Raw genomic sequence first — 23,405 nt, 5'->3', positions numbered from 1 at the left:
GACCACGTCCCCCATCCATTTACTTTTAATCTATAACTGTATATTTAAAGTGGGTTCTTACAGACCACATATAATTGTTTCTTGTTGTTTGATCCACTGTGACAGTCTCTCTTTTAATTGGTGTATTTAGACCACTGGCAGTCAAAGTGATTATTGATATAGTTGGATTGATATCTACAGTATTTATTACCATTTTCTATTTGTTGCCCTTGTTCTTTGTTGTTTTCTTCTTCTCTTTTTCTGCTTTTTTGTTTCTGTTTGTTTTTGTGTGTGTTTGTGTGTGTGTGTGTGTGTGTGTGTGTGTTTTAAGCAGCTAAAGGTAGGGAGTTTAATCAGCATGAATTAAGGGTGAATTAATTCAGTGCTCACACATATGTTGGTTTAGAGCCTGACATGAACATGCTTTGATAAAAGTAAACTTAAGATACATATTTTCACAGGGTATATGTCCAGTAGTGGGATGGCTGGGTTGTATGGTAGTTCTATGTTTAGTTTTTTAAGGAACCTCCATACTGTTCTCCATAGTGGCTGTATCAATTTACCTTCCCACTAACAGTGCAAGAGGGTTCTCTGTTCACTGCAGCACTATTTACAATAGCCAGGACATGGAAGTGACCTACATATCCATCGACAGATGAATGGATAAAGAAGATGTGGTACGTATATAGAATGGAATATTACTCAGCCATAGAAAGGAACCAAATTGGGTCATTTGTAGAGATGTGGTTGGACCTAGAGACTGTCATACAGAGTGAAGTAAGTCAGAAAGAGAAAAACAAACATCGTATATTAATGCATATATGTGGAATCTAGAAAACTGGTACAGATGAACTTATTTGCAAAGCAGAAATAGAGACACAGACATAGAGAACAAACATATGGAGACCAAGGGGGGAAGGGGGGGGTGGGATGAATTGGGAGATTGGGACTGACATATATATACTACTATGTATAAAATAGATAACTAATGAGAACCCGCTGTATAGCACAGGGAACTCTGCTCGGTGCTCTGTGGTGAGCTAAATGGGAAAGAAATCCCAAAAGGAGGGGATATGTGTGTACGTATGGCTGATTCACTTCGCAGAAACCATCACAACATGGTGAAGCAACTATACCCCAATTAAAAAAATATATATGTTTTCATAAATTGATGGGATATTCACGTAATAGCCCATTTCCAAGTTTTAAAAATTCTCAGTTTTTAAATTCCTCTCTCCTGAAGCTCACTTCTTTTATCTATTTTCATTTTTATTGAGGTATAACTGACAAAATTGTAAGGTATTTAAGTGTACAGAATGATGATTTGATATCTGTATACATTGTCAATGAATTGCCCCCATTGAGCTAATTAATACATCTGTCACCTCACATATTTACCTTTATTTTTAAAGTGAGAATACTTAAGTTCTACTCTCTTAGCAAATTTCAGTTATACAGCACAGTGTTATCAACTGTGGTCACTATGGTATACAGCAGATCCTCAGACCTTGTTCACCTCGTTACTGAAAGCTTGTGCCCGATTACCAGCCTCTCCCTATTTCCTTCACCCCCACAGCCCCTGGCAGCCACTTTCCTACTGTTTCTCTGAGTTCAGCTTTTTTTTAGATTCCACATATGAGTGATACCATGCAGTATTTGTCCAGCTTCTTTCACTTAGCAGAATGCCTTCTAGGTCCATCCATGTTGTTGCAAATGGCAAGATTTCTTTCTTTTTCATGGCTGAATAATACTCCATTGTGTGTGTGAATATATATAATCACATTTTCCTTATCTATTCCTCTGTCAATGGATAGGTTCTTTCCGTATCTTGGTTATTGTGATAATGCTGCAGTGAACATGGGAGTATAGGTATCTCTTTGAGACAATGGTTTCATTTCCTTTGGATATAAACCCAGATGTGGAATTGCTGGATCATATGGTAGTTCTATCTTTAATTTTTTGAGGAGCTCCACAGTGGCTGTACCAGTTTACATTCCCACTAACTGTGTACGAAGTTTTCCTTTTCTCCACATCCTCGCCAGCTTTTGTTACTGTTTATCTTTTTGATAATACATATCCTAACAGGTGTGAGGTGATATCTCATTGTGGTTTTGATTTGCATTTCCCTGATGATTAGTGATATTGAGCACTTTTTCATGTACGTATTGGCCATTTATATGTCTTCTTTGGAAAAATATCTATTCAGGGTCTTTGCCCAGTTTAAATTGGGTTGTTTTTGTTATTATTTTTGCTATTGAGTTGTATGAGTTCTTTGTATATTTTGGATATTAATCCCTTATTAGATAGGTGGTTTACAGACATTTTATCCAATTCTATAGTATATCTTTTCATTTTGTTGATGGTTTCCTTTGCTGTGCGGAAGCTTTTTAGTTCAATGTAGTCCTTCTTATTTTTGCTTTTGTTGCCTTTGCTTTTGGTGTCTAATCCATAAAATTATTGGCAAGACCAGTGTCTCAAGGAGCTTTCATTCTTATGCAAGTGGCTATCGAGTTTTCCCAGCACTGTTTTGAAGAGATTATCATTTCCCCATTGTGTATTCTTGGCTTATTTGTTGAAAATTAGTTGACCTCATATGTATGGGTTAATTTCTGGGCTCTCCATTCTGTTCCATTGATCTGTGTGTCTGTTTTTATGCCGATTCCATACAGTTTTGATTACTCTAGTTTGAAATCAGGAAGTGTGATGCCTGTAGCTTTGTTCTTCTTTATCAAGATTGCTGTGGTTATTTGGGGGTCTTTTGTGGTTCCATACAAATTTTAGGATTGTTTTTTCTATTTCTGTGAAAAATGCCATTGAAATTTTGATAGTGATTGCATTGTATCTGTAGCTTTCTTTGGGTAGTATGGACATTTAAACAATACTGATTCTTCTTATCCATGAACACGGGATATCTTTCCATTTGTTTGTGTCTTCAGTTTCTTTCATTAGTATCTTTTAGTTTTCAATGTACAGATCTTTCACCTCCTTGGTTAAATTTATTCCTAGGTTTTTTTTTTTCTTGATATAATTATAAATGGGATTGTTTTCTTAATTTCTCTTTCTGATAGTTCATTGTTGGTGTATAGAAATGCAACTGATTTTTGTTGATTTTGTATCCTGCAACTTTACTAATTTTGTTTATTAGTTCTAACAGTTTTTTGGTGGAGTCTTTAGGGTTTTTTATATATAGTGTCATGTCATCTTCAAATGGAGACATTTTTACTTCTTCCTGTCCAATTTGGATGCCTTTTCTTTCTTTTTCTTTCCAAATAACTGTGCTGGGACTTTTAGGACTGTGTTGAATAAAAGTGGTAAGAGGGGCATCCTTGCCTTGTTCCTGATCTTAGAGGAAAAGCTTTTAGCTTTTCAGCATTGAGTATGATGTTAGATGTGGGCTTGTCATATATGGCCTTTATTATGTTGTGGTATGTCCCACCTATACACAGTTTTTTGAGAGGTTTTATAATGGAAGGTAGTTGAATTTTATCAAATGCTTTTTCTGCATATATTGAGATGATCATATGATTTTTATCCTTCATTTTGTTAATGTGGCATATTACATTTATGGATTTGCTAAGTTGAACCATCCCTGCATCCCAGGAATAAATCCCACTTGATTATGGTGTGTGATCCTTTTAATGTATTTTTTAAAAATTTTAAATTTTATATTAGAGTATAGTTGATTCACAATGTTGTGTTAGTTTCAGGTGTACAGCAAAGTGACTTAGTTATACATATTCATATATCTATTCTTTTTCAGATTCTTTCCCATGTAGGTTATTACAGAGTATTGAGTAGAGTTCCCTGTGCTGTACAGTAGGTCCTTGTTGATTGTCTGTTTTACATTTAGTAGTGTGCATATGCCAATCCCAACCTCCCAATTCATACCCCCTCCCCGACCTTTCCCCCTTAATGTATTGTTGAATTGGTTTGCTAATATTGTATTGAGGATTTTCCAACTATGTTCGTTAGGGATATTGGCCTATGATTTTCTTTTCTTGTAGTGTTCTTGTCTGGCTTAGGTGTCAGGGTAATGCTGGCCTCTTGTAGAATGAGAAATGAGTTTGGAAGAGTTCCCTCCTCTTCTGTTTTTGGAAGAATTTGAGGTTTGGTATAAATTCTTTAAATTTTTGGTGGAATTTGTCAGTGAAGCAGTTTGGTCCTGGACTTTTGTTTGTTGGGAGGTTTTTGATTACTGATTCAATCTCCTACTAGTAATTGGTCTGTTCAGGTTTCTTGTATCTTCATGATTTATTCTTGGTAGGCTGTATGTTTCTAGGAATTTATCAATTTCTTCTAGGTTATCCAATTTGTTGGCATATAATTATTCATAGTGTCTCTTATGATCCTTTGTGTGATATCAGTTATAGTAGCTCCTCTTTCATTTACAATTTTATATATTTCAGTCCTCTTCTTGGTAAGTCTAGCTAAAGATTTGTCTATTTTGTTTATCTTTTAAAAAAGGAAACTCGTTGATCTTTTCTGTTGTCTTGTTAGTCTCTATCTCATTTATTTCCTTCCTTCTACTAACTTTGGGCTAATTTGTTCTTCTTTTTCTAGTTCCTTGAGGTGCAAAGTTAGATTTGCTTATTTGAGATCTTCGTTTTTTCTTAATGTAGGCATTATTACTGTATACTTCCCTCTTAGAACTGCTTTTGCTGCATCCCATAAGTTTTGGTGTGTTGTATTTCCATTTTTGTGTGTCTCAAGATATTTTTTGATTTCTCTTTTGAATTCTTCTTTGACCCATTGGTTGTTTGGGAGCATGTTGTTTAATCTCCACATATTTGTGAATTTTCCAGTTTTCTTCTTGTAATTTATTTCTAGTTTCATACTATTGCTATGAGAAAAGATGTTTGATATGGTTTCAGTCTTCTTAAATTTATTAAGACTTGTTTTGTGGTTTCACATATGACCTATCCTGGAGAATGTTCCTTGAGTTCTTGAGAAAATGTATATACTCTGCTGCTGTTGCCTGGAATATTGTATAGGTCTGTTAATCCATCTGGTCTAGTGTGTAGTTTAAGTCAAGTGTCACCTTATGATTTTCTGCCTGGATGATTTATCCATTGTTGAAAATTGGCTATTGAAGTCCCCTACAATTATTGGATTGCTGTCTATTTCTCTCTTCAGATCTCTTAATATTTTCCATAATATTTAGGTGCTCTGTCTTTTGAGGTTTTCATTGAGCATGTTATATGACTCCATTTTCTCTCCTTTCTTAGCATAGCAGTTATACTTGCTCTTTTTTGCTTTTTTAATTGGTTTCCCTACAGTTTTCAATATGTATTTACAGCTGTTCCGAGTCTGTTTTCATCTCACACTCTTAGGCTTCATGGTTAGTGTGAGCACTTTATGATAACAGAGTAATCCTGATTTCTCCCTCCTGTCCCTTGTATCATCATTTTCATTCATTTTATTATACATAAGCATAGATATACATACGTACATAAGCATACATGGTTAAATACTGTGTTGCTATTATTTTGGACAAATTGTTAGATTGATTAAGAATAGGAAAAATAAAAGTTTTAGTTTTATCTTCATTTATTTCTGTTTCAGTGATTTTCTTTCTTTATGCAGATCCGTGTTTCTGATCTACAGGCAGACCTCAGAGGTATTGCAGGTTCAGTTCCAGACCACCACAATAAAGCAAGTTGCACGAATTTTTTGGTTTCCCAGTGCATATAAAAGTTATGTTTACACTATGCTGTAGTCTGTTAGGTGAGTGGTAGCATTATGTCTAAAATAGCAATGTACATACCTTAATTAAAATATACTTTATGGCTAAAAAATGCTAACCATCATCTGAGCCTTCAGTGAGTTCTAATCTTTTTGCAGTAGTAACATCAAAGATGTTGATCACAGATTACCGTAACAAATACAATAATAATGAAAAAGTTTGAAATGTTGCGAGAATTACCAAAATGTGGCACACAGACACAAAGTGAGCAAAGGCTGTTGGAAAATGGCGCCGATAGGGTTGCTCGATGCAGGGTTGCCACAAGCCTTCAATTTGTAAAAAGTACAGTATCTGTGAAGCACAATAAAATGAGATCTGCCTGTATATCATTTTCCTTCTTTCTAAAGAACTTCTTTTAACATTTCTTGCAAAGCAGGTCTACTGGCAACAAGTTCCCTCTATTTTGTTTGTCTGAGAAAGTCTTCATTTCTCCTTCACTTTTGAAGGATAATTTCACAGGGTGCAGAATTCTAGGTTGGTGGGTTTTTTTCTCTCAATACTTTAAATATTTCACTCCACTCTCTTCTTGCTTGCATGGTTTCTGAGAATTCAGATGAAATTTTATCTTTGTTCCCCAGTAGGTAGGTGTTTTTTCCCCCCAGCTTCTTTCAGGATTTTTTCTTTATCTTTTGAGTGTCTGTAGTTTGAAAATGACATGCCTAGTTTTACTTCCCCCCCCCCCCCACATTTATCTTGCTTGGTGTGCTCTGCACTCCTGGATCTGTGGGTTGGTGTTTGACATTAATTTGGGGAAATTCTCAGTCATTAGTTTTTCAACTACTTCTTCTGATCCCACCTCTCATTCTTCTCCTGGTACTTCCGTTTTGTGTCTACTATACCTTTTGTTGTTGTCCTACAGCCCTTGAATATGTTGTTGTATTTTTTAGCCTGTTTTCTGTGCTTTTCAGCTTTGCAGGTTTCTGTTGTCATTTCCTCAAGCTTGGAGGCTTATTACTCAGCTGTGTCCTTACTAATGAGCCATTGAAGACATCCTTCATTTCTGTTACATTGTTTTTCATCTTGAGCATTTGTTTTTGGTTCTTTTCAAGAATTTTCCTTTCTCTGCTTGCATTGCCCATCTGTTCCTGCACTCTGTCTGCTTTATCCATTAGAGCCCTGAGCATATGAATCATAGTTGTTAAATTCCCAGCCTGATAATTACAGCATCCCTGCTGTGTCTGAGTCTGGTTCTAAGCCTCGCTGTGTGTCTTATACTGTTAGTATGTCTTGTGGTTTTCTCCTGATAGCCAGGCATGATGACTGGATAAAGGTTCAGTGCAAACAGGCCTGTAGTGATGTGGTGGTGAGATGCGGGTCGGGGAGTGTTCTGTGGTCCTTCTGGGGTCTCAGTGTTTAGTGAGCCTGGGCCTCTGCACTGTGAACTTCACAGGTGCTTCTCAGTTTCTTTTCCTCTTTTAGGTGGGACACGATGGCTGGAGGGGGCTCAAGCTGGATATTTCTCGTTCTCCAGCTGGTTAGGTTCTGTTAACTAGTTTCTCCTGAGTGCAGATCCTGTTAAGAAGAACAGAATACTCTGGTGTATTTCAAATGCTTCCTTTCGAACTTGTCAGAAGCACGAGGGGACTTTTCTCTGATGTTTACTGTGGAGACCCCTGTGACTGAGCCCGTCTGGAGCTTTGACTCTCAGGCTTGTTCACAGTGGGTCCCAGCAACTTGTCAACCACAGTTCATGTTTCCTCCCCTGGCAAATTGTGATTCTCTGTACGATCCTCCTTGACTTATGATGGGGCTACGTCCCAACACACCCATCATAAGTTGAAAATATCAAAGTCCAAAATGCAGGGACTTCCCTGGTGGCACAGTGGTTAAGAATCCGCCTGCCAATGCAGGGGAAACGGGTTGGAGCCCTGGTCCGGGAAGATCCCACATGCCGCGGAGCAGCTAAGCCTGTGAGTCACAACTACTGAGCCTGTGCTGTAGAGCCCACGAGCCACAACTACTGAGCCCACGTGCCACAACTACTGAAGCCCGCACGCCTAGAGCCTGTGCTCCGCAACAAGAGAAGCCACCGCAACGAGAAGCCCGTGCACCGCAACAAAGAGTAGCCCCCGCTCGCTGCCAAGTAGAGAAAGCCCACGCGCAGCAATGAAGACCCAACACAGTCAAAAATAAATAAATAAATTTATTTTAAAAAAAACAAAAAAACTTCAAAATGCACATAACACATCTAAGTTCCAGAACATCACAGCTGAGCCTTGCCTGCCTTAAATGTGCTCAGAGCACTCACATGAGCCTACAGTTTGGCAAAATCATAACCAAAGCCCATTTGATAATAAAGTGTTGACTGTCTCATGTAATTGACTCAGTACTGTACTGAAAGTGTCGTTCACCCTCGCGATCTCATGGCTGACAGGGCTGTGGCTTGTGTGGCTCGTGTGTTGCACTGTGTATCGCTAGCCGGGAAAAGATCAAAATTCAAAATTCGAGGCATAGTCTTTACTGAATTCCTATTGCACCGTTGTAAAGTTGAACCATCATAAGTAGGGGACCGTCTGTATTAGTCTCTCAATTTCTCCTATTTGGGGGCAGCAGTTTGCTCTGTGACCTCATTTCTCTTACGGATCTAAGAAGAGTTCTTGATGTTTCAGTTTGTTCAGCTTTTTACTTGTTAGGACAGAATGGCAACTTCCCCCTAAGAGCAGGAGTGATGCAGGGAGGGCCGCTCCACTACTTCTACTCCATATTGTACTGGGAAACCTAACCAGTGCAAAAGGGAGAGAAGAAGTGAAAGGCACACAGAACGAAGACAAAGAAATAAACCATCCCTTTCTCAGACAGCATGATTGTCTTTGTAGAAAATCCCAAGGAATCTCCAAAAACTTTCCTAGACCAGTAGGCAAGTTTAAGAAGATCACAGAGTACAAAGTCAACATACAAAAACCAGTCATATTTTTATATAAATACTAGCACTGTACAATACTATTTACAATAGCTCCAAAATGATGAAATCTGACAAAACATGTACAAGATCTGTATGCTGAAAACTACGTGTTGCTGATAGATACGCATTGTTCATGGGCTGGAAGACAACCTTGTAAGGATGTCTCTTCTCCCCAGATTAATCTGTAGATGTAATACAATTCCAGTAAAAATCTAAGCAGGAGTTTTTGTAGATAAGTTCATTGTAAAATTTATGTGGAATGTAAACAAACTAGAATAGCTGATACAATTTTTAAAAGAACAAAATTGGAAGAATTATAGTACCTGACTTTAAAACTTAGTATAAAGCTCTGGTAGTCAAGACTGTGAAACTGGTGAAACGATAGACACGTAAGTCAATGGAACAGAATAGACAGTATATTCCTACAAATACGGTCAACTGATTCTTAACAGAGGGGCAAAGTCAATTTAATGAAGAAAAGATAGTCTTTTCACCTAATTATATTGGAACGATTGGCCATCCATGTGCAAAAAAAAGAACTTCAACTTTAAGCCTCATACCTCATACTAAACAATGAAGTCAAAATTGATTACAGATCTAATTGCTTAGAACATAAAACTATAAAACTCTCGGAAGAAATCACAGGAGAAAGTGTTCATGGGTTAGTCAAAGGGTTTTTAGGTGTGACTCTAAAAGCATAATCTATTAAAGAAAAAGTTGATAAATTGGACTTCATCAAAAGTAAAAATGTCTGTTCTGTAAACGACAGTGTTAAGAGAATGAAAAGACATGCTAAGATTAGGAGAAAATATTTGCAAATCACATATCCAGTGTGTATCCTGAATATACAAAGAATTCTCAAAATTCAACACTCCCGAGGGGCACCTAGGGGTGCTGGGCCGCTCTTGACTTCAGTGCCACATGACCTCTGTGGCACTCCTGCTTTGATGTTCCACGTTTTTTTTTTTCCTTTGTTAAATAAACATCAACATTTTATTCAAAATTAGGCCAGGAAATTGACATAGTCAAGTATAATCTAGGAACAGTTACTTTTTTTTTTTAACATCTTTATTGGACTATAATTGCTTTACAATGGTGTGTTGGATGCTGCTGTGTAACAAAGTGAATCAGCTGTATGTGTACGTATATCCCCACATCCCCTCCCTCTTGCATCTCCCTCCCACCCTCCCTATCCCACCCCTCTAGGTGGTCACAAAGCACCGAGCTGATCTCCCTGTGCCATGCAGCTGCTTCCCACTAGCTATCTATTTTACATTTGGTAGTGTATATGTGTCCATGCCACTCTCTCACTTCATCCCAGCTTACCCTTCCCCCTCCCCGTGTCCTCAAGTCCATACTCTACGTCTGTGTCTTTATTCCTGTCCTGCTCCTAGGTTCATCAGAACCTTTTTTTTTTCTTGGATTCCATATATATGTGTTAGCATACGGTATTTGTTTTTCTCTTTCTGACTGACTTCACTCTGTATGACAGACTCTAGGCCCATGCACCTCACTACAAATAACTCAGTTTCGTTTCTTTTTATGGCTCAGTAATATTCCATTGTATACATGTGCCACATCTTCTTTCTCCATTCATCTGTCGAAGGACACTTAGGTTGCTTCCATGTCCTGGCTATTGTAAATAGTGCTGCAATGAACATTGTGGTACATGACTCTTTGAATTATGGTTTTCTCAGGGTATATGCCCAGTAGTGGGATTGTTGGGCCATATGGTAGTTCTATTTTTAGTTTTTTAAGGAACCTCCATACTGTTCTCCATAGTGGTTGTATCAATTTACATTCCCACCAACAGTGCAAGAGGGTTCCCTTTTCTCCACACCCTCTCCAGCATTTATTGTTTGTAGATTTTTTGATGGCCATTCTGACCGGTGTGAGGTGATACCTCATTGTAGTTTTGATTTGCATTTCTCTAATGATTAGTGATGTTGAGCATCTTTTCATGTGTTTGTTGGCAATCTGTATATCTTTAGAGAAATGTCTATTTAGGTCTTCTGCCCATTTTTGGATTGGGTTGTTTGTTGTTTTGATATTGAGCTGCATGAGCTGCTTGTATATTTTGGAGATTAATCCTTTGTCAGTTGCTTCATTTCCAAATATTTTCTCCCATTCTGAGGGTTGTTTTTTCATCTTGTTTATGGTTTCCTTTGCTGTGCAAAAGCTTTTAAGTTTCATTAGGTCCCATTTGTTTATTTTTGTTTTTATTTCCATTTCTCTAGGAGGTGGGTCAAAAAGGATCTTGCTCTGATTTATGTCATAGAGTGTTCTGCCTATGTTTTCCTCTAAGAGTTTTATACTGTCTAGCCTTGCATTTAGGTCTTTAATCCATTTTGAGTTTATTTTTGGGTATGGTGTTAGGAAGTGTTCTAATTTCATCCTTTTACATGTAGCTGTCCAGTTTTCCCAGCACCACTTTTGAAGAGGCTGTCTTTTCTCCATTGTATACTCTTGCCTCCTTTATCAAAGATAAGGTGACCATAGGTGTGTGGGTTTATCTCTGGGCTTTCTACATCCTGTTCCATTGATCTATATTTCTCTTTTCATGCCAGTACCATACTGTCTTGATTACTGTAGCTTTGTAGTATAGTCTGAAGTCCAGGAGCCTGATTCCTCCAGCTCTGTTTTTCTTTCTCAAGATTGTTTTGGCTATTTGGGGTCTTTTGTGTTTCCATACAAATTGTGCAATTTTTTGTTCTAGTTCTGTGAAAAATGCCATTGGTAGTTTGATAGGGATTGCATTGAATCTGTAGATTGCTTTGGGTGGTATAGTCATTTTCACAATGTTGATTCTTCCAATCCAAGAACATGGTATATCTCTCCATCTGTTTGTATCATCTTTAATTTCTTTCATCAGTGTCTTATAGTTTTCTGCATCTAGGTCTTTTGTCTCCTTAGGTAGGTTTATTCCTAGGTATTTTATTTTTTATGTTGCAATAGTAAATGGGAGTGTTTCTTTAATGTCTCTTTCAGATTTTTCATCATTAGTGTATAGGAATGCAGGAGATTTCTGTGCATTAATTTTGTATCCTGCTACTCTACCAAATTCATTGATTAGCTCTAGTAGTTTTCTGGTAGCATCTTTAGGATTCTCTATGTATAGTATCATGTCATCTGCAAACAGTGACAGTTTTACTTCTTCTTTTCCAATTTGGATTCCTTTTATTTCTTTTTCTTCTCTGATTGCTGTGGTTAAAACTTCCAAAACTATGTTGAATAATAATGGTGAGAGTGGGCAACCTTGTCTTGTTCCTGATCTTAGAGGAAATGGTTTCAGTTTTTCACCACTGAGAATGATGCTGGCTATGGGTTTGTCATATATGGCCTTTATTATGTTAAGGTAGGTTCCCTGTATGCCTACTTTCTGGAGAGTTTTTATCATAAATGGGTGTTGAATTTTGTCAAAAGCTTTTTCTGCATCTATTGAGATTATCATATGGTTTTTATCCTTCAATTTGCTAATATGGTGTATCACATTGATTGATTTGCATATATTGAAGAATCCTTGCATTCCTGGGATAAACCCCACTTGATCATGGTGTATGATCCTTTTAATGTGCTGTTGGATTCTGTTTGCTAGTATTTTGTTGAGGATTTTTGCATATGTGTTCATCAGAGATATTGGCTGTAGTTTTCTTTTTTTGTGACATCTTTGTCTGGTTTTGGTATCAGGGTGATGGTGGCCTCGTAGAATGAGTTTGGGAGTGTTCCTCCCTCTGCTATATTTTGGAAGATTTTGAGAAGGATGGGTGTTAGCTCTTCTCTAAATGTTTGATAGAATTCGCCTGTGAAGCCATCTGTTCCTGGGCTTTTGTTTGTTGGAAGATTTTTAATCACAGTTTCAATTTCAGTGCTTGTGTTTCGTCTGTTTATGTTTTCTATTTCTTCCTGGTTCAGTCTTGGGAGGTTGTGCTTTTCTAAGAATCTGTCCATTTCTTCCAGGTTGTCCATTTTATTGGCATATAGTTGCTTGTAGTAATCTCTCATGATCCTTTGTATTTCTGCAGTGTCAGTTGTTACTTCTCCTTTTTCATTTCTATTTCTGTTGATTTGAGTCTTCTCCCTTTTTTTCTTGGTGAGTCTGGCTAATGGTTTATCAATTCTGTTTATCTTTTCAAAGAACCAGCTTTTAGTTTTATTGTTCTTTGCTATCATTTCCTTCATTTCTTTTTCATTTATTTTTGATCTGATCTTTATGATTTCCTTCCTTCTGCTAACTTCGGGTTTTTTTTGTTCTTCTTTCTCTAATTGCTTTAGGTGTAAGGTTAGGTTGTTTGAGATTTTTCTTGTTTCTTGAGGTAGGATTGTATTGCTATAAACTTCCCTCTTAGAACTGCTTTTGCTGCATCCCATAGGTTTTGGGTCGTTGTGTTTTCATTGTTATTTGTTTCTAGGTATTTTTTGATTTCCTCTTTGATCTTTTCAGTGATCTCTTGGTTATTTAGTAGTGTATTGTTTAGCCTCCATGTGTTCGTATTTTTTACAGATTTTTTCCTGTAATTGATGTCTAGTCTCATAGCGTTGTGGTCGGAAAAGATACCTGATATGATTTCAATTTTATTAAATTTACCAAGGCTTGATTTGTGTCCCAGGATATGATCTATCCTGGAGAATGTTCTATGAGCACTTGAGAAGAAAGTGTTCTGTTTTTTTTTTGGATGGAATATCCTATAAATATCAATTAAGTCCATCTTGTTTAATGTGTCGTTTAAAGCTTGTGTTTCCTTATTTATTTTCATTTTGGATGATCTGTCTATTGGTGAAAGTGGGGTTTTAAAGTCCCCTACTATTATTGTGTCACTGTCGATTTCCCCTTTTATGGCTGTTAGCATTTGCCTTATGTATTGAGGTGCTCCTGTGTTGGGTGCATATATATTTACAATTGTTATATCTTCTTCTTGGATTGATCCCTTGATCATTATGTAGTGTCCTTCTTTGTCTCTTGTAATAGTCTTTATTTTAAAGTCTGTTTTGTCTGATTTGAGAATTGCTACTCCAGCTTTCTTTTGATTTCCATTTGCATGGAATATCTTTTTCCATCCCCTCACTTTCAGTCTGTATGTGTCCCTAGGTCTGAAGTGGGTCTCTGTAGACAGCATATGTACGGGTCTTGTTTTTGTATCCATTCAGCCAGTCTATGTCTTTCGGTTGGAGCATTTAATCCATTCACATGTAAGGTAATTATCGACATGTATGTTCCTATTACCATTTTCTTAATTGTTTTGGGTTTGTTTTTGTAGGTCTTTTCCTTGTCTTGTGTCTCCTGTCTGGAGAAGTTCCTTTAGCATTTGTTGTAAAGCTGGTTTGGCGGTGCTGAATTCTCTTAACTTTTGCTTATCTGTAAAGGTTTTAGTTTCTCCATCGAATCTGAATGAGATCCTTGCTGGGTAGCGTAATCTTGGTTGTAGGTTTTTCCCTTTCATCACTTTAAGTATGTCCTGCCACTCCCTTCTGGCTTGCAGAGTTTCTGCTGAAAAATCATCTGTTAACCTTATGGGGATTCCCTTGTATGTTCTTTGTTGCTGTTCCCTTGCTGCTTTTAATATTTTTTTCTTTGTATTTAATTTTTGATAGTTTGATTAGTATGTGTCTTGACATGTTTCTCTTTGGGTTTATCCTGTATGGCACTCTCTGTGCTTCCTGGACTTGATTGACTATTTCCTTTCCCATGTTAGGGAAGTTTTTGACTATAATCTCTTCAAATATTTTTCACACCCTTTTTTTTTCTCTTCTTCTTCTGGGACCCCTATAATTCGAATGTTGGTGCGTTTAATGTTGTCCCAGAGGCCTCTGAGACTGTCCTCAATTCTTTTCATTCTTTTTCCTTTATTCTGCTCCCTGGTGGTTATTTCCACCCTTTTATCTTCCAGGTCACTTATCCGTTCTTCTACCTCAGTTATTCTGTTATTGATTCCTTCTAGAGTATTTTTAATTTCAGTAATTGTGTTGTTCATCACTGTTTGTTTGCTCTTTAGTTCTTCTAGATCCTTGTTAAATGTTTCTTGTATTTTCTCCATTCTGTTTCCGAGATTTTGGATCATCTTTACTATCATTACTCTGAATTCTTTTTCCGGTAGGTTGCGTATTTCGTCTTCATTTATTTGGTCTTGTAAGTTTTTACCTTGCTCCTTTGTCTGTAACATATTTTTTTGTCATTATATATATATTTTTTGATGGGTGGTGCTGTATTCCTGTCTTACTGGTTGTTTGGCCTGAGATGTCCAGCAGTGGAGTTGGCAGGCAGTTGCATAGAGCTGGGTCTTGGTGCTGAGATGAGGACCTCCTGGAGGCCTCACTCCGATTGATATTCCCTGGGGTCTGAGGTTCTCTGTTAGTCCAGCAGTTTGGACTCGGAGCTCCCACCACAGGAGCTCGGGCCTGACCTCCAGCCTGGGAACCAAGATCCTGCAAGCTTCATGGCACAGTTAAAAAAAAAAAAAAAAAAAAGGAAGAAATAAAGAAAAAAAGGAGCAGTACAATATCAAAGAATGAAAAACAAAATAAAATTAGAAAGATAAAAAATGTATTAGGAAAAATAAAACCACAACAGAAAAAAGAAAAAAAAAGGGGGGGGGGTTGCAGCAAGCCAGGAGGAGAGATCACTAACGAAGTATAAAGAGTAAAATAAAATTAGAAAAATAAAAGGTTTATTAGGAAAAACAAAAATCTAAAAGAATCAACGACGGTGAATCAACAAGGTAAACAGAACCCCAATCTAAAAGAGGAAAAAAGAAAAAGAAAAAAAAAAAAGCCTTGGCTATGAGGGCGGAGTTCAGGTGAGGGTGGAACAGGCAGGGGCGGGGTTTAGGGTGGGGCGGGACCTAGGCGGGTGTGGGGGGTGACGTTTGAGCGGGGAGCGGGACCTCTGCTTAGGGCGGAAGGGGAGAGGCAGCAGGTGGAAAGGAGGGCCTCTGGAGTGTGGAGCTCCGGAGTTTGGAGGTAGGGCCCTGAGTGGGGGTGTGTGGGTGGGGTTTAGGCCCAGCGCGTTGGAGCGGGTCTCAGAGGTGGTCTCCGAGTGTAGGGGCGGGGTTTGGGCTCCGCATGGCAGGAGGGGGCCTGGGTGGGCAGAGGATCAGGCCCAGGAGCCCAACAGGCTTCTGGGGGCCCGAGTGGGCAGGGGAGACCTGGCCACACTCCCTTTTGATCCTCTGCCCTCCCAATGGTCCCCCAATTTCCCCTTTCGGGTGTGGGATCCCTTCCCCTCCCCCAGGCACCCCTTAGGGGCACCAATCCTGTCCCACCTCCGCTTCTCCTCCCCCCTCACTCCCCCCCATGTCCTACCGGTCGTTGAGGGTTCCTCCTGTCCCCTTAGGTGTCCATGGTCCCCCATCGGTGCCTGGTAGGTGCCCTAGTTGTGAGGAGATGCAAATTCCGCCTCCTCCTAGTAGGCCATCTTGACTCCACCCCCGATGTTCCACGTTTTTAAGAAGTGACTTAAGGCAACTTAAAGGGTGGTGAGAATCCTGAGGATACCCCAGACCAGGTTGATCCTGTTGGAGAGTTAAGACCCCGAAACACTTGAGGGCTTTAGGCACGTGGGGACAGCTAACTGCTGAGTGAGTGGGGTGGGCGAGAGGCTGATTTCCCTGACCGTTAGCCACGCCCAGTTCCGAACTCCACGCGGCTCGATGGGGCTTAAACCCAGGCTGTGACTGGACTTGGTGACGACTGCCGTGTGGGTGCAAGAGAAGCCCTCCCCTGGGCCGGGCAGCTCAGCCTGTTCTGTACCTCTGGAGGTGACAGACGTGAAGACCCCAGAGTCTGAGCAGCGAGGGGGCTGCACAGACACGGTGTCTCCTGTGCGTCTCCCTCCCTGCAGTTTGAGTTCATGATCGAGTCTATCCTCTATGCCCGGGACGCGTGGCTGAAGGAGGACGGGGTCATCTGGCCGACCACGGCCGCGCTGCACCTGGTGCCCTGCAGCGCCGACAGGGACTACCGCAGCAAGGTGCTCTTCTGGGACAATGCCTACGAGTTCGACCTCAGTGCCCTCAAGTGAGTCACCGGGCGCTCCCGGGCTGTGGGAGCACGGGGGGCGGGCTGCAGGTCTCAGACCTGCCACCGCGCTGAGTTCAGTTTGCTCACGTGACGAAGAAGTTTGCACGTTGCCTTACAGGTCTTTAAACCGACAACAGATGTGATGGGAAATTGAAATGTCCCATTTATAAGACCCCAAATATAATGGGAAAAATAAGGTCATGTTTGTAAACGCGTGGGCCGTTAAAACAAATGAATGTTCCCACTAAGAGCTGTAACTTTTTAACAAGAGTCAGAAAATGTGTTAGTGAAGGCATCGCTGGCATTTGGCAAAGAAAGCAGTGCTCCACAAAAGTTCACTTCCTGGTGTATAACATACGTCAGGCTTGTGGTAGAGCTTCAGGTTTTAACATAAAACGGTCTTCTCTCAAGGCCTTCATGGTTGTCACATCACCTCCTCTGAGAAGGATAGTGACACGTGTCGGCTGCGTCCCCTCTGAGGTGCCGTGGGACGTGGGCAGGAGAGACCCAGCAGCAGCCCTGGAATTAGGAAAGGACCCCTTTGTCAGAGGCAGAAAGAAGCTTCTGTTCAATGAGCCTGGACACCTGCTAGGTATCCAGCTGGGGAGTTGGCAGCAAGATGGGGGCCTCTGGGCCTTTTTATTTTTTGTTAAAAAACTCAAAAAAAGAAAAAGTATCAACATAAAGGTATGGAATCTTCCCTAGTCAATGCACGCTCAACCCAAATCCCAAAGGGGATGGAGAGGAAGGGTCTTCCCACACATGTAGGACTAATGTGTGGGAAGGGCTGGGAAGGTTTGAAAAGAGCAGGCGGGGGGGAGGGGGCGGGTGGTTTCTCACGCTGCCCGAATTAACGCCCAGTAATGAAAGCGACAAGGAAAGATGGAGGAAACTCTGAACAGGGTCTGTGGTGTCCGGAAAAGGCGCACCGTGAACTGGAGGGCGGAGGGATAAGGTGCTGAGGCCGCACGTTAGCCGGAACACCGATGGCCCCTTGGAGGAGATGTCTGTTCTCCTCTCACGCCATTCGTTAACATTTAATTGCCCGTGGATTCCGTGTTCTCTGGGTGTGTGCTGAGACCCCACGAGTAGGACACCGAGGGGCCCCGGAGGGCTGGCCTCCTCGGGCCTCCTCAGCCCTGCCTCTTGCCTGGTGAGTTAGAATTCCTGCTAACGCAGGGGAGGCGTGATAGCCGGAGATGTGGGTAAATGATATTGAGCAATTACTGTGACTTTTCCCCAGATCTTTAGCAATTAAGGAGTTTTTTTCGAAGCCGAAGTATAACCACATTTTGAAACCAGAAGACTGTCTCTCTGAGCCGTGCACCATATTACAGCTGGACATGAGAACGGTGCAGATCGCCGACCTCGAGGTGAGAAGAGGTGACCTTTCCTTCCTATTCAAATAAACAAGTTAAACTTGTTGCTATTGATTTTCCCACAGTCTTTTTTTTTTCCTACTCTGATTTTGTTTTTTGTATTTTTAGGTTATTTTCTTTATAGTTAACCTCTTTAACGTCTTCAGTTACTTTTAGACTTATGTGTAATATTCTTAGCATCTTCAGATTCAAATAAATTATATGTTTCATCATGGAATTTGAATTAAATTTTTTTTCTAAGTTTTTTTAGCTCCCATTGATGGTAAAATTCTTAAAATTCTTTTACTTACCCTCTGTGGCCACGAGGTGGCGTGTGCGGGTTAAGGGCTGCTCTGAGGTGGAGGAACCCCCTTCTGGAACTTAGATGGGCAAAACCACGTGCAAAGTGAACTTTTGAGGCTTTAGTTAGTTTGGGGATTGTAGAGACTCAGTCTGGAGCTTTATATTTGTACAAAGAATTGAGAAGAGGAAGTATTCCACTTGAATTTGGGGACAGAAAATTAGGCAAATGAGACCCAAATTGCTCAAAACCTTTTCTGATTATCTGCAGCCTTTGAGTTCAGGATGCAGGTTTTAACATTTACTTTCCCTAGGAGGAAATATGGTTTTTGATGTGTTCAGCTAAACTAGCAAGTTACAGATTTGTGGTATAACTACTGAAATAGACGGTGTGGCTGCCTGGGGACAGAGCCCCACGGAGGCGGGAGCTGCCCCCCGGTCCCCAGCGCCCTTTTCTTACTCATTTGCTTGAACACAGATGATGAAAGGTGAGCTGCACTTTGACATCAAGAAGGCAGGCACCCTACACGGGTTCACAGCCTGGTTCAGTGTCCGGTTCCAGAACCTGGAGGAGGACGAGCCACAGCTGGTGCTGAGCACGGGCCCGCTGCACCCGTGAGTGTGCCCCTCCTTCTCCTGTGGGCAGCACAGAAAGCCTGCAGAGTCACGAGTTTAAAGATCTAGTAATATCGGAAGTGGGCCCCAAATCTCTCCAGACGCGGTTGAGCCCTGGCCCAGGGCATGTGGGTGGGTGGGCTGGCGCTGGGGCCGGGCTGTGTGTGGCGGTGAGTCCGGGTTGCCCCCCTGGCATCGGGCGTCCTCGGGGCCGGGGTCGGGGGGTCCCCAACACCCTGGATGGTCAGGCTCCACCTTCTCTCCGTGGCCCCAAATGCTGCTGCAGCTCTTCACCATCTGACACAGAAACAGTCCACAGGGTTCCAGGGGCTTTTACTTCGACTTCTGGGGAAGGCAGATGTTTCCTGTGACACATTTTTTGAGCAGTAAGGTTTCGGGGCTGCACGCTTGCTCCTGCGCGTGGGGAAGCGCACCTTGTCTGTCGTGGTGCTGGACACAGCGGCCCCTGGGGGGGGCACCGCCTTCATTCGGGGACTTCCACTGCCCCTTTCAGTAATGGCCCCAATGCTCCCCTGCACCGTGTGGTCGGCAGAAGTGAGCAAGGCCCAGGGAGGGACGCAGACGCCCGAGTCAGACGCCCCCGTGGTCTTTGGGCCCAGGGTGTCCTCAGCGTCCTTTGTGGAAGTTGAGCAGGAGGACGAGCTGCCTGGCCAGAGCCTCCTTCCAGGGCCCGCAAGAGAGGGGCCTCAGGGACCCCCGCAAACCGTGTGTGCCTGGCGTTTCCCACCTAAGCGTCTGCGTGGGGTCATCCACACACAGGTGGCATGGGGACGGGATGGGGGGCAGGGCGTGGGCCAGGGAGGGAGACCCCCCCCACGGTGGCTGAGGGGGCGGCCCAGCGTCAGGGAGGATGTGACACGAGGGGGAGACGCAGCAGAACCTCACTGTGGGGTGTGCCCTGGGTCCTTTCAGGTGCTTGGGCGTGAGAGTCACAGGACTTACAGAATCCGGGGTGTCACTGCTCCCCCAAATGCTGCACTTGTTTGCTCACACTCTATTGAACCTTCACAGGAATTATGACTTTTTTTGGACACGATTTCAGCAGCGTGTATCTCGTTTTAACTGCAGAAACTAGAACCGTGGGCATCAGCAGTTCAGAGAAGGTGGCTTTGGGTGGGCACTGCCGTGCCAGCTCGTGGAGGCTGGGTTGACCCCACGAGGGGCTGGGGACAGGCGGCCCCTGGGGACCTGTGTCTGGCCACGTGCCCCTGCGGCCCGGCCTCCTTGGCACCAGGGAATCTGTGCAGCGACCAGGAGGCCCCCCGGGTTGTGGGTCCACGCGGGTCCCATGAAGCTGTCTGATCACAGGGTGGGGGCATGGCAGTCCCGATGGGCTCCCCGAGGGGTGACAACACGCCCCTGTCTTGCAGCACCACCCACTGGAAGCAGGTGCTGTTCATGATGGACGAGCCCGTGTCCGTCCTCGCGGGAGACGTGGTCACAGGCTCAGTGGTGTTGCAGAGAAACCCCGTGTGGAGACGGCACATGTCTGTCACTCTGAGCTGGTCCGTCACTTCTAGACAAGACCCCGGCTCGCAGAAAGTAAGATATTTAGCTGTGGAGTCACGGGCTGTGGTGCCAGTCCGGGCAGCTGGTGGGTCTGTGGTGGTTGCGGTGGCAGATGCCTATTCCCACCCGGCGGACCCCGTGGCCAGAGCTGGGGCCGAGGGCCGGGCCATGGTGCAGCCTCGCTCACCCTGCGTGCCTTGCCGTGGGCAACGTGGATGTGCGGTGGAGTCGTGTTCTGGCCGTGGCAGCAGTTTGAGAGCTGAAGTGAGCATGTGGCCAGGCGGGGCCTTAGGGCTCACGGCTCACAGAGCCCACGGAAAATCCTCCTCTTCAGATTCAGGGTTAATGCAGGAGAGGGAAGAAAATAATCAAATGGTTTCCCTTTATTTTGTAGTACCTGTTTTGCGCTTTGCTTTATGCTGATTTTACATTAAAAAAGCTTAAATGTTTGTTGTTGGAAGTCTGCACCTGAATACCAGACTCTTGTCCAGTATTAAATTATTATTAGGAAATACTGTGTGTTAATCAAACTGAAATGATTTATCATCTGATTGGTTTGTTTCCTTTGTCTTTCTCAGGTTGGAGAGAAAGTCTTTCCCATCTGGAGATGACAGGTGCAGCTCTGTGTGGGATGCAGCGTCTTGGAGGGACAGACGTGACTCAGTGGAGTCGGCCCTGGACGGGAACGCGTGTCCTGTGGAAGCCGCGGACTTGCACCAGGATGGGGTGGTAACACCCTCACCTGAGGGCTCGGGGCTGCGGGCCCTCCCCAGACGCGCCCGTGCTCCTCGGGACCCACACTCGCCATTGTCACTGCCCTGCCTGTCCTTAGAACTGGGCTGTGTTTCCAGGTGTCCACCTGTGGGTAGTTGATGGCCCAGTGTCCCTCAGCCAGGTCTAGTTCTAAGCTCGTAGGACACTCTCGTCAACCCTGTGCTCCTGTGAAGGTGGCTGTTCATGCGTCGTGTGTGCGTGTCCTTCCCGCCCTCGGCTCACCCACTCAGCTCGCGGGATGTGGGGTCACACAGAGCCTCGTGGGAGCCTGAGGTGCGATGCATGCGATGGGGCTCTGCATGGGGTAGTCCACTTGTAGAGACGTCTTCCAGATAAATTATGTGTCGGCACATAGTACATGCTCAATAAATATTTTTTAATAAATGAATGTTGGCGTATATCCTGTTTCTGTGCACATACATTATTTTTCAAAAGCATGGATCATACTGTGTGCATTGCTCTGTAACCTTTCTCATCTAATATTATGAAGAAACTTTCATGCCAGTAGGTACATGTCTGCATTTTTTGGTTTGTGTGGTTTTGATTTTTAGTTAACTTTTTATTGAAATATAAATTATATACACCAAACCGCATAAGTCATGAGTATACAAATGGATGAAGTTTCACAAAGTGGGCACACGTGTAACCAGTGCTCAGGCCCAGACCCTTCAACACGCTGGAGGCCCCAAGTGCCCCTCCCACTCAGAACCACCCCCAAGGCTGATACCTGGCTTCTATGACCAGAGAAGACTTTAGCCTGGTTTCAAACATTGTGTGAATGGGCTTGTACACTGTGAATTTGCTGTAGACTGAATGTTTGTGACCTCTCAAAATTCATGTGTTGAAAACTAATCCCTAATATGGTGGTGTTAGGAGACGGGGCCTTTGGGAGGTGATGAGGTCATGAGGGTGGACCCCCAAGGATGGGATTAGTGTCCTTATAAAAGAGACCCCAGAGAGCTCCCTGGTCCCCTTCCTCCATGTGAGGACACGGCAGGAAGACTGAACCAGGAAGGGGGCCTCACCAGACGCTGAATCTGCTGGTGTTTGACCTTGGACTTCTCAGCCTCCAGAATTCTGAGATAGATGTTTCTGTTGTTTATAAGACACCCAGCCTATGATATTCTGTTACAGCAGCTCAAACAAAGACAGGCCTCAGCATATGAATTTTGGAGGGACACAGACCATAGCATTCTGCCCCCGGGTCCCCCAAATTCATGTCCTTACCTGCAAATACATTCATTTCCATCCCAACAGCCCTAAAGTCTTGACTCAATCCAGCACCAGCTCCGAAGTCCAAAGTCTCATCTAAATCTCATCGAAACCAGATATATGTGAGACTCAAGGTAGGATTCATCCAGAGGTGACCCATGGAACCACATGAGTTTGTGCTTCTAAAACATAATGACAGGACAGGCACAGGACAGACACTGCCACTCTGAAAGGGGAACGTGGAAGGAATAAAAGGGTGGTGGGTCCCAGGCATGTCCAAAACCTAGCAAGGCAAGTTCCATCAGTATTTAGGTCTGGACAATAATCCTCTTTGGTTTGATGCTCTTCCCTCCAAGGCCACTGGGCAGCAGTGGCCCTTCTGCTTGGGCCACTCAAACAGCTCTCTGTGAGGGCCCCACCCCTGAGGCCCTGGGCTGGGTCATCCTGGTGCCCTGAAACCAAAGAGGCAACCCCCGCCCCTGCCCTGTGAGGAGGAAGCAGCCTCACCTCCTGGGCCTGTGGGGGCAGTGGCAGCCGCTGGGGGTCAGTCTTCCCTTTCCTTGAAGGATAATCGTGTTCGCAGTTGAACAGCTCTGTGCTGTTGAATCCAATGCTCGGTGCCTTTTTTTGCTCCTCCTGCTTTAATATTTGTTCTTTGTCTTTGATTTCAGCAGTTTTATTACATTGTCATGGAGCTTCTTAAATCTGTGGGTTGATATTGTTCGTCAGTCTTAGAAAATTCTGGGTCATTCTTACTGTACATGTTGTTTCTGCCCTACTTTCTCTCTTCTGTGTATTAGGTTCCTTTACACATTTGTTGGAAACTACTCACCGAGCCCCACGTGACTCATAGTCAAGCTGGCGACTTTCTACCGACCTGCTGTCCAGCTCACTCACCCATCCTGTCTTTCATTGTGTTGGATCTTGAGCTCCTGGGCCCTTCCCTGGTGTTGGCCATGGGGGAGTGTGGGTCCTCCTC

General features: G+C 43.0%; 1 protein-coding gene across 1 annotated transcript in view; it reads left to right on the top strand.

The window, feature by feature from the left end:
* The window catches only part of PRMT2 (protein arginine methyltransferase 2), a 38,921-nt gene extending 17,319 nt beyond the window's left edge, over window positions 1-21,602 (top strand). Inside the window, exons 7-11 of the mRNA XM_061192798.1 lie at window positions 16,459-16,634; window positions 17,881-18,010; window positions 18,774-18,910; window positions 20,302-20,473; window positions 21,019-21,602. Coding sequence (XP_061048781.1) covers window positions 16,459-16,634; window positions 17,881-18,010; window positions 18,774-18,910; window positions 20,302-20,473; window positions 21,019-21,051 — 648 coding nt within the window. The 3' untranslated portion in view covers window positions 21,052-21,602. The remainder of the gene's footprint in view (window positions 1-16,458; window positions 16,635-17,880; window positions 18,011-18,773; window positions 18,911-20,301; window positions 20,474-21,018) is intronic.
* The last annotated feature ends 1,803 nt before the right edge of the window (window positions 21,603-23,405 follow it).

Source organism: Eubalaena glacialis, chromosome 6 (assembly GCF_028564815.1).
Source record: "Eubalaena glacialis isolate mEubGla1 chromosome 6, mEubGla1.1.hap2.+ XY, whole genome shotgun sequence".
NCBI lineage: Eukaryota > Metazoa > Chordata > Mammalia > Artiodactyla > Balaenidae > Eubalaena > Eubalaena glacialis.
This window is presented reverse-complemented; position numbering and strand designations above follow the sequence as displayed.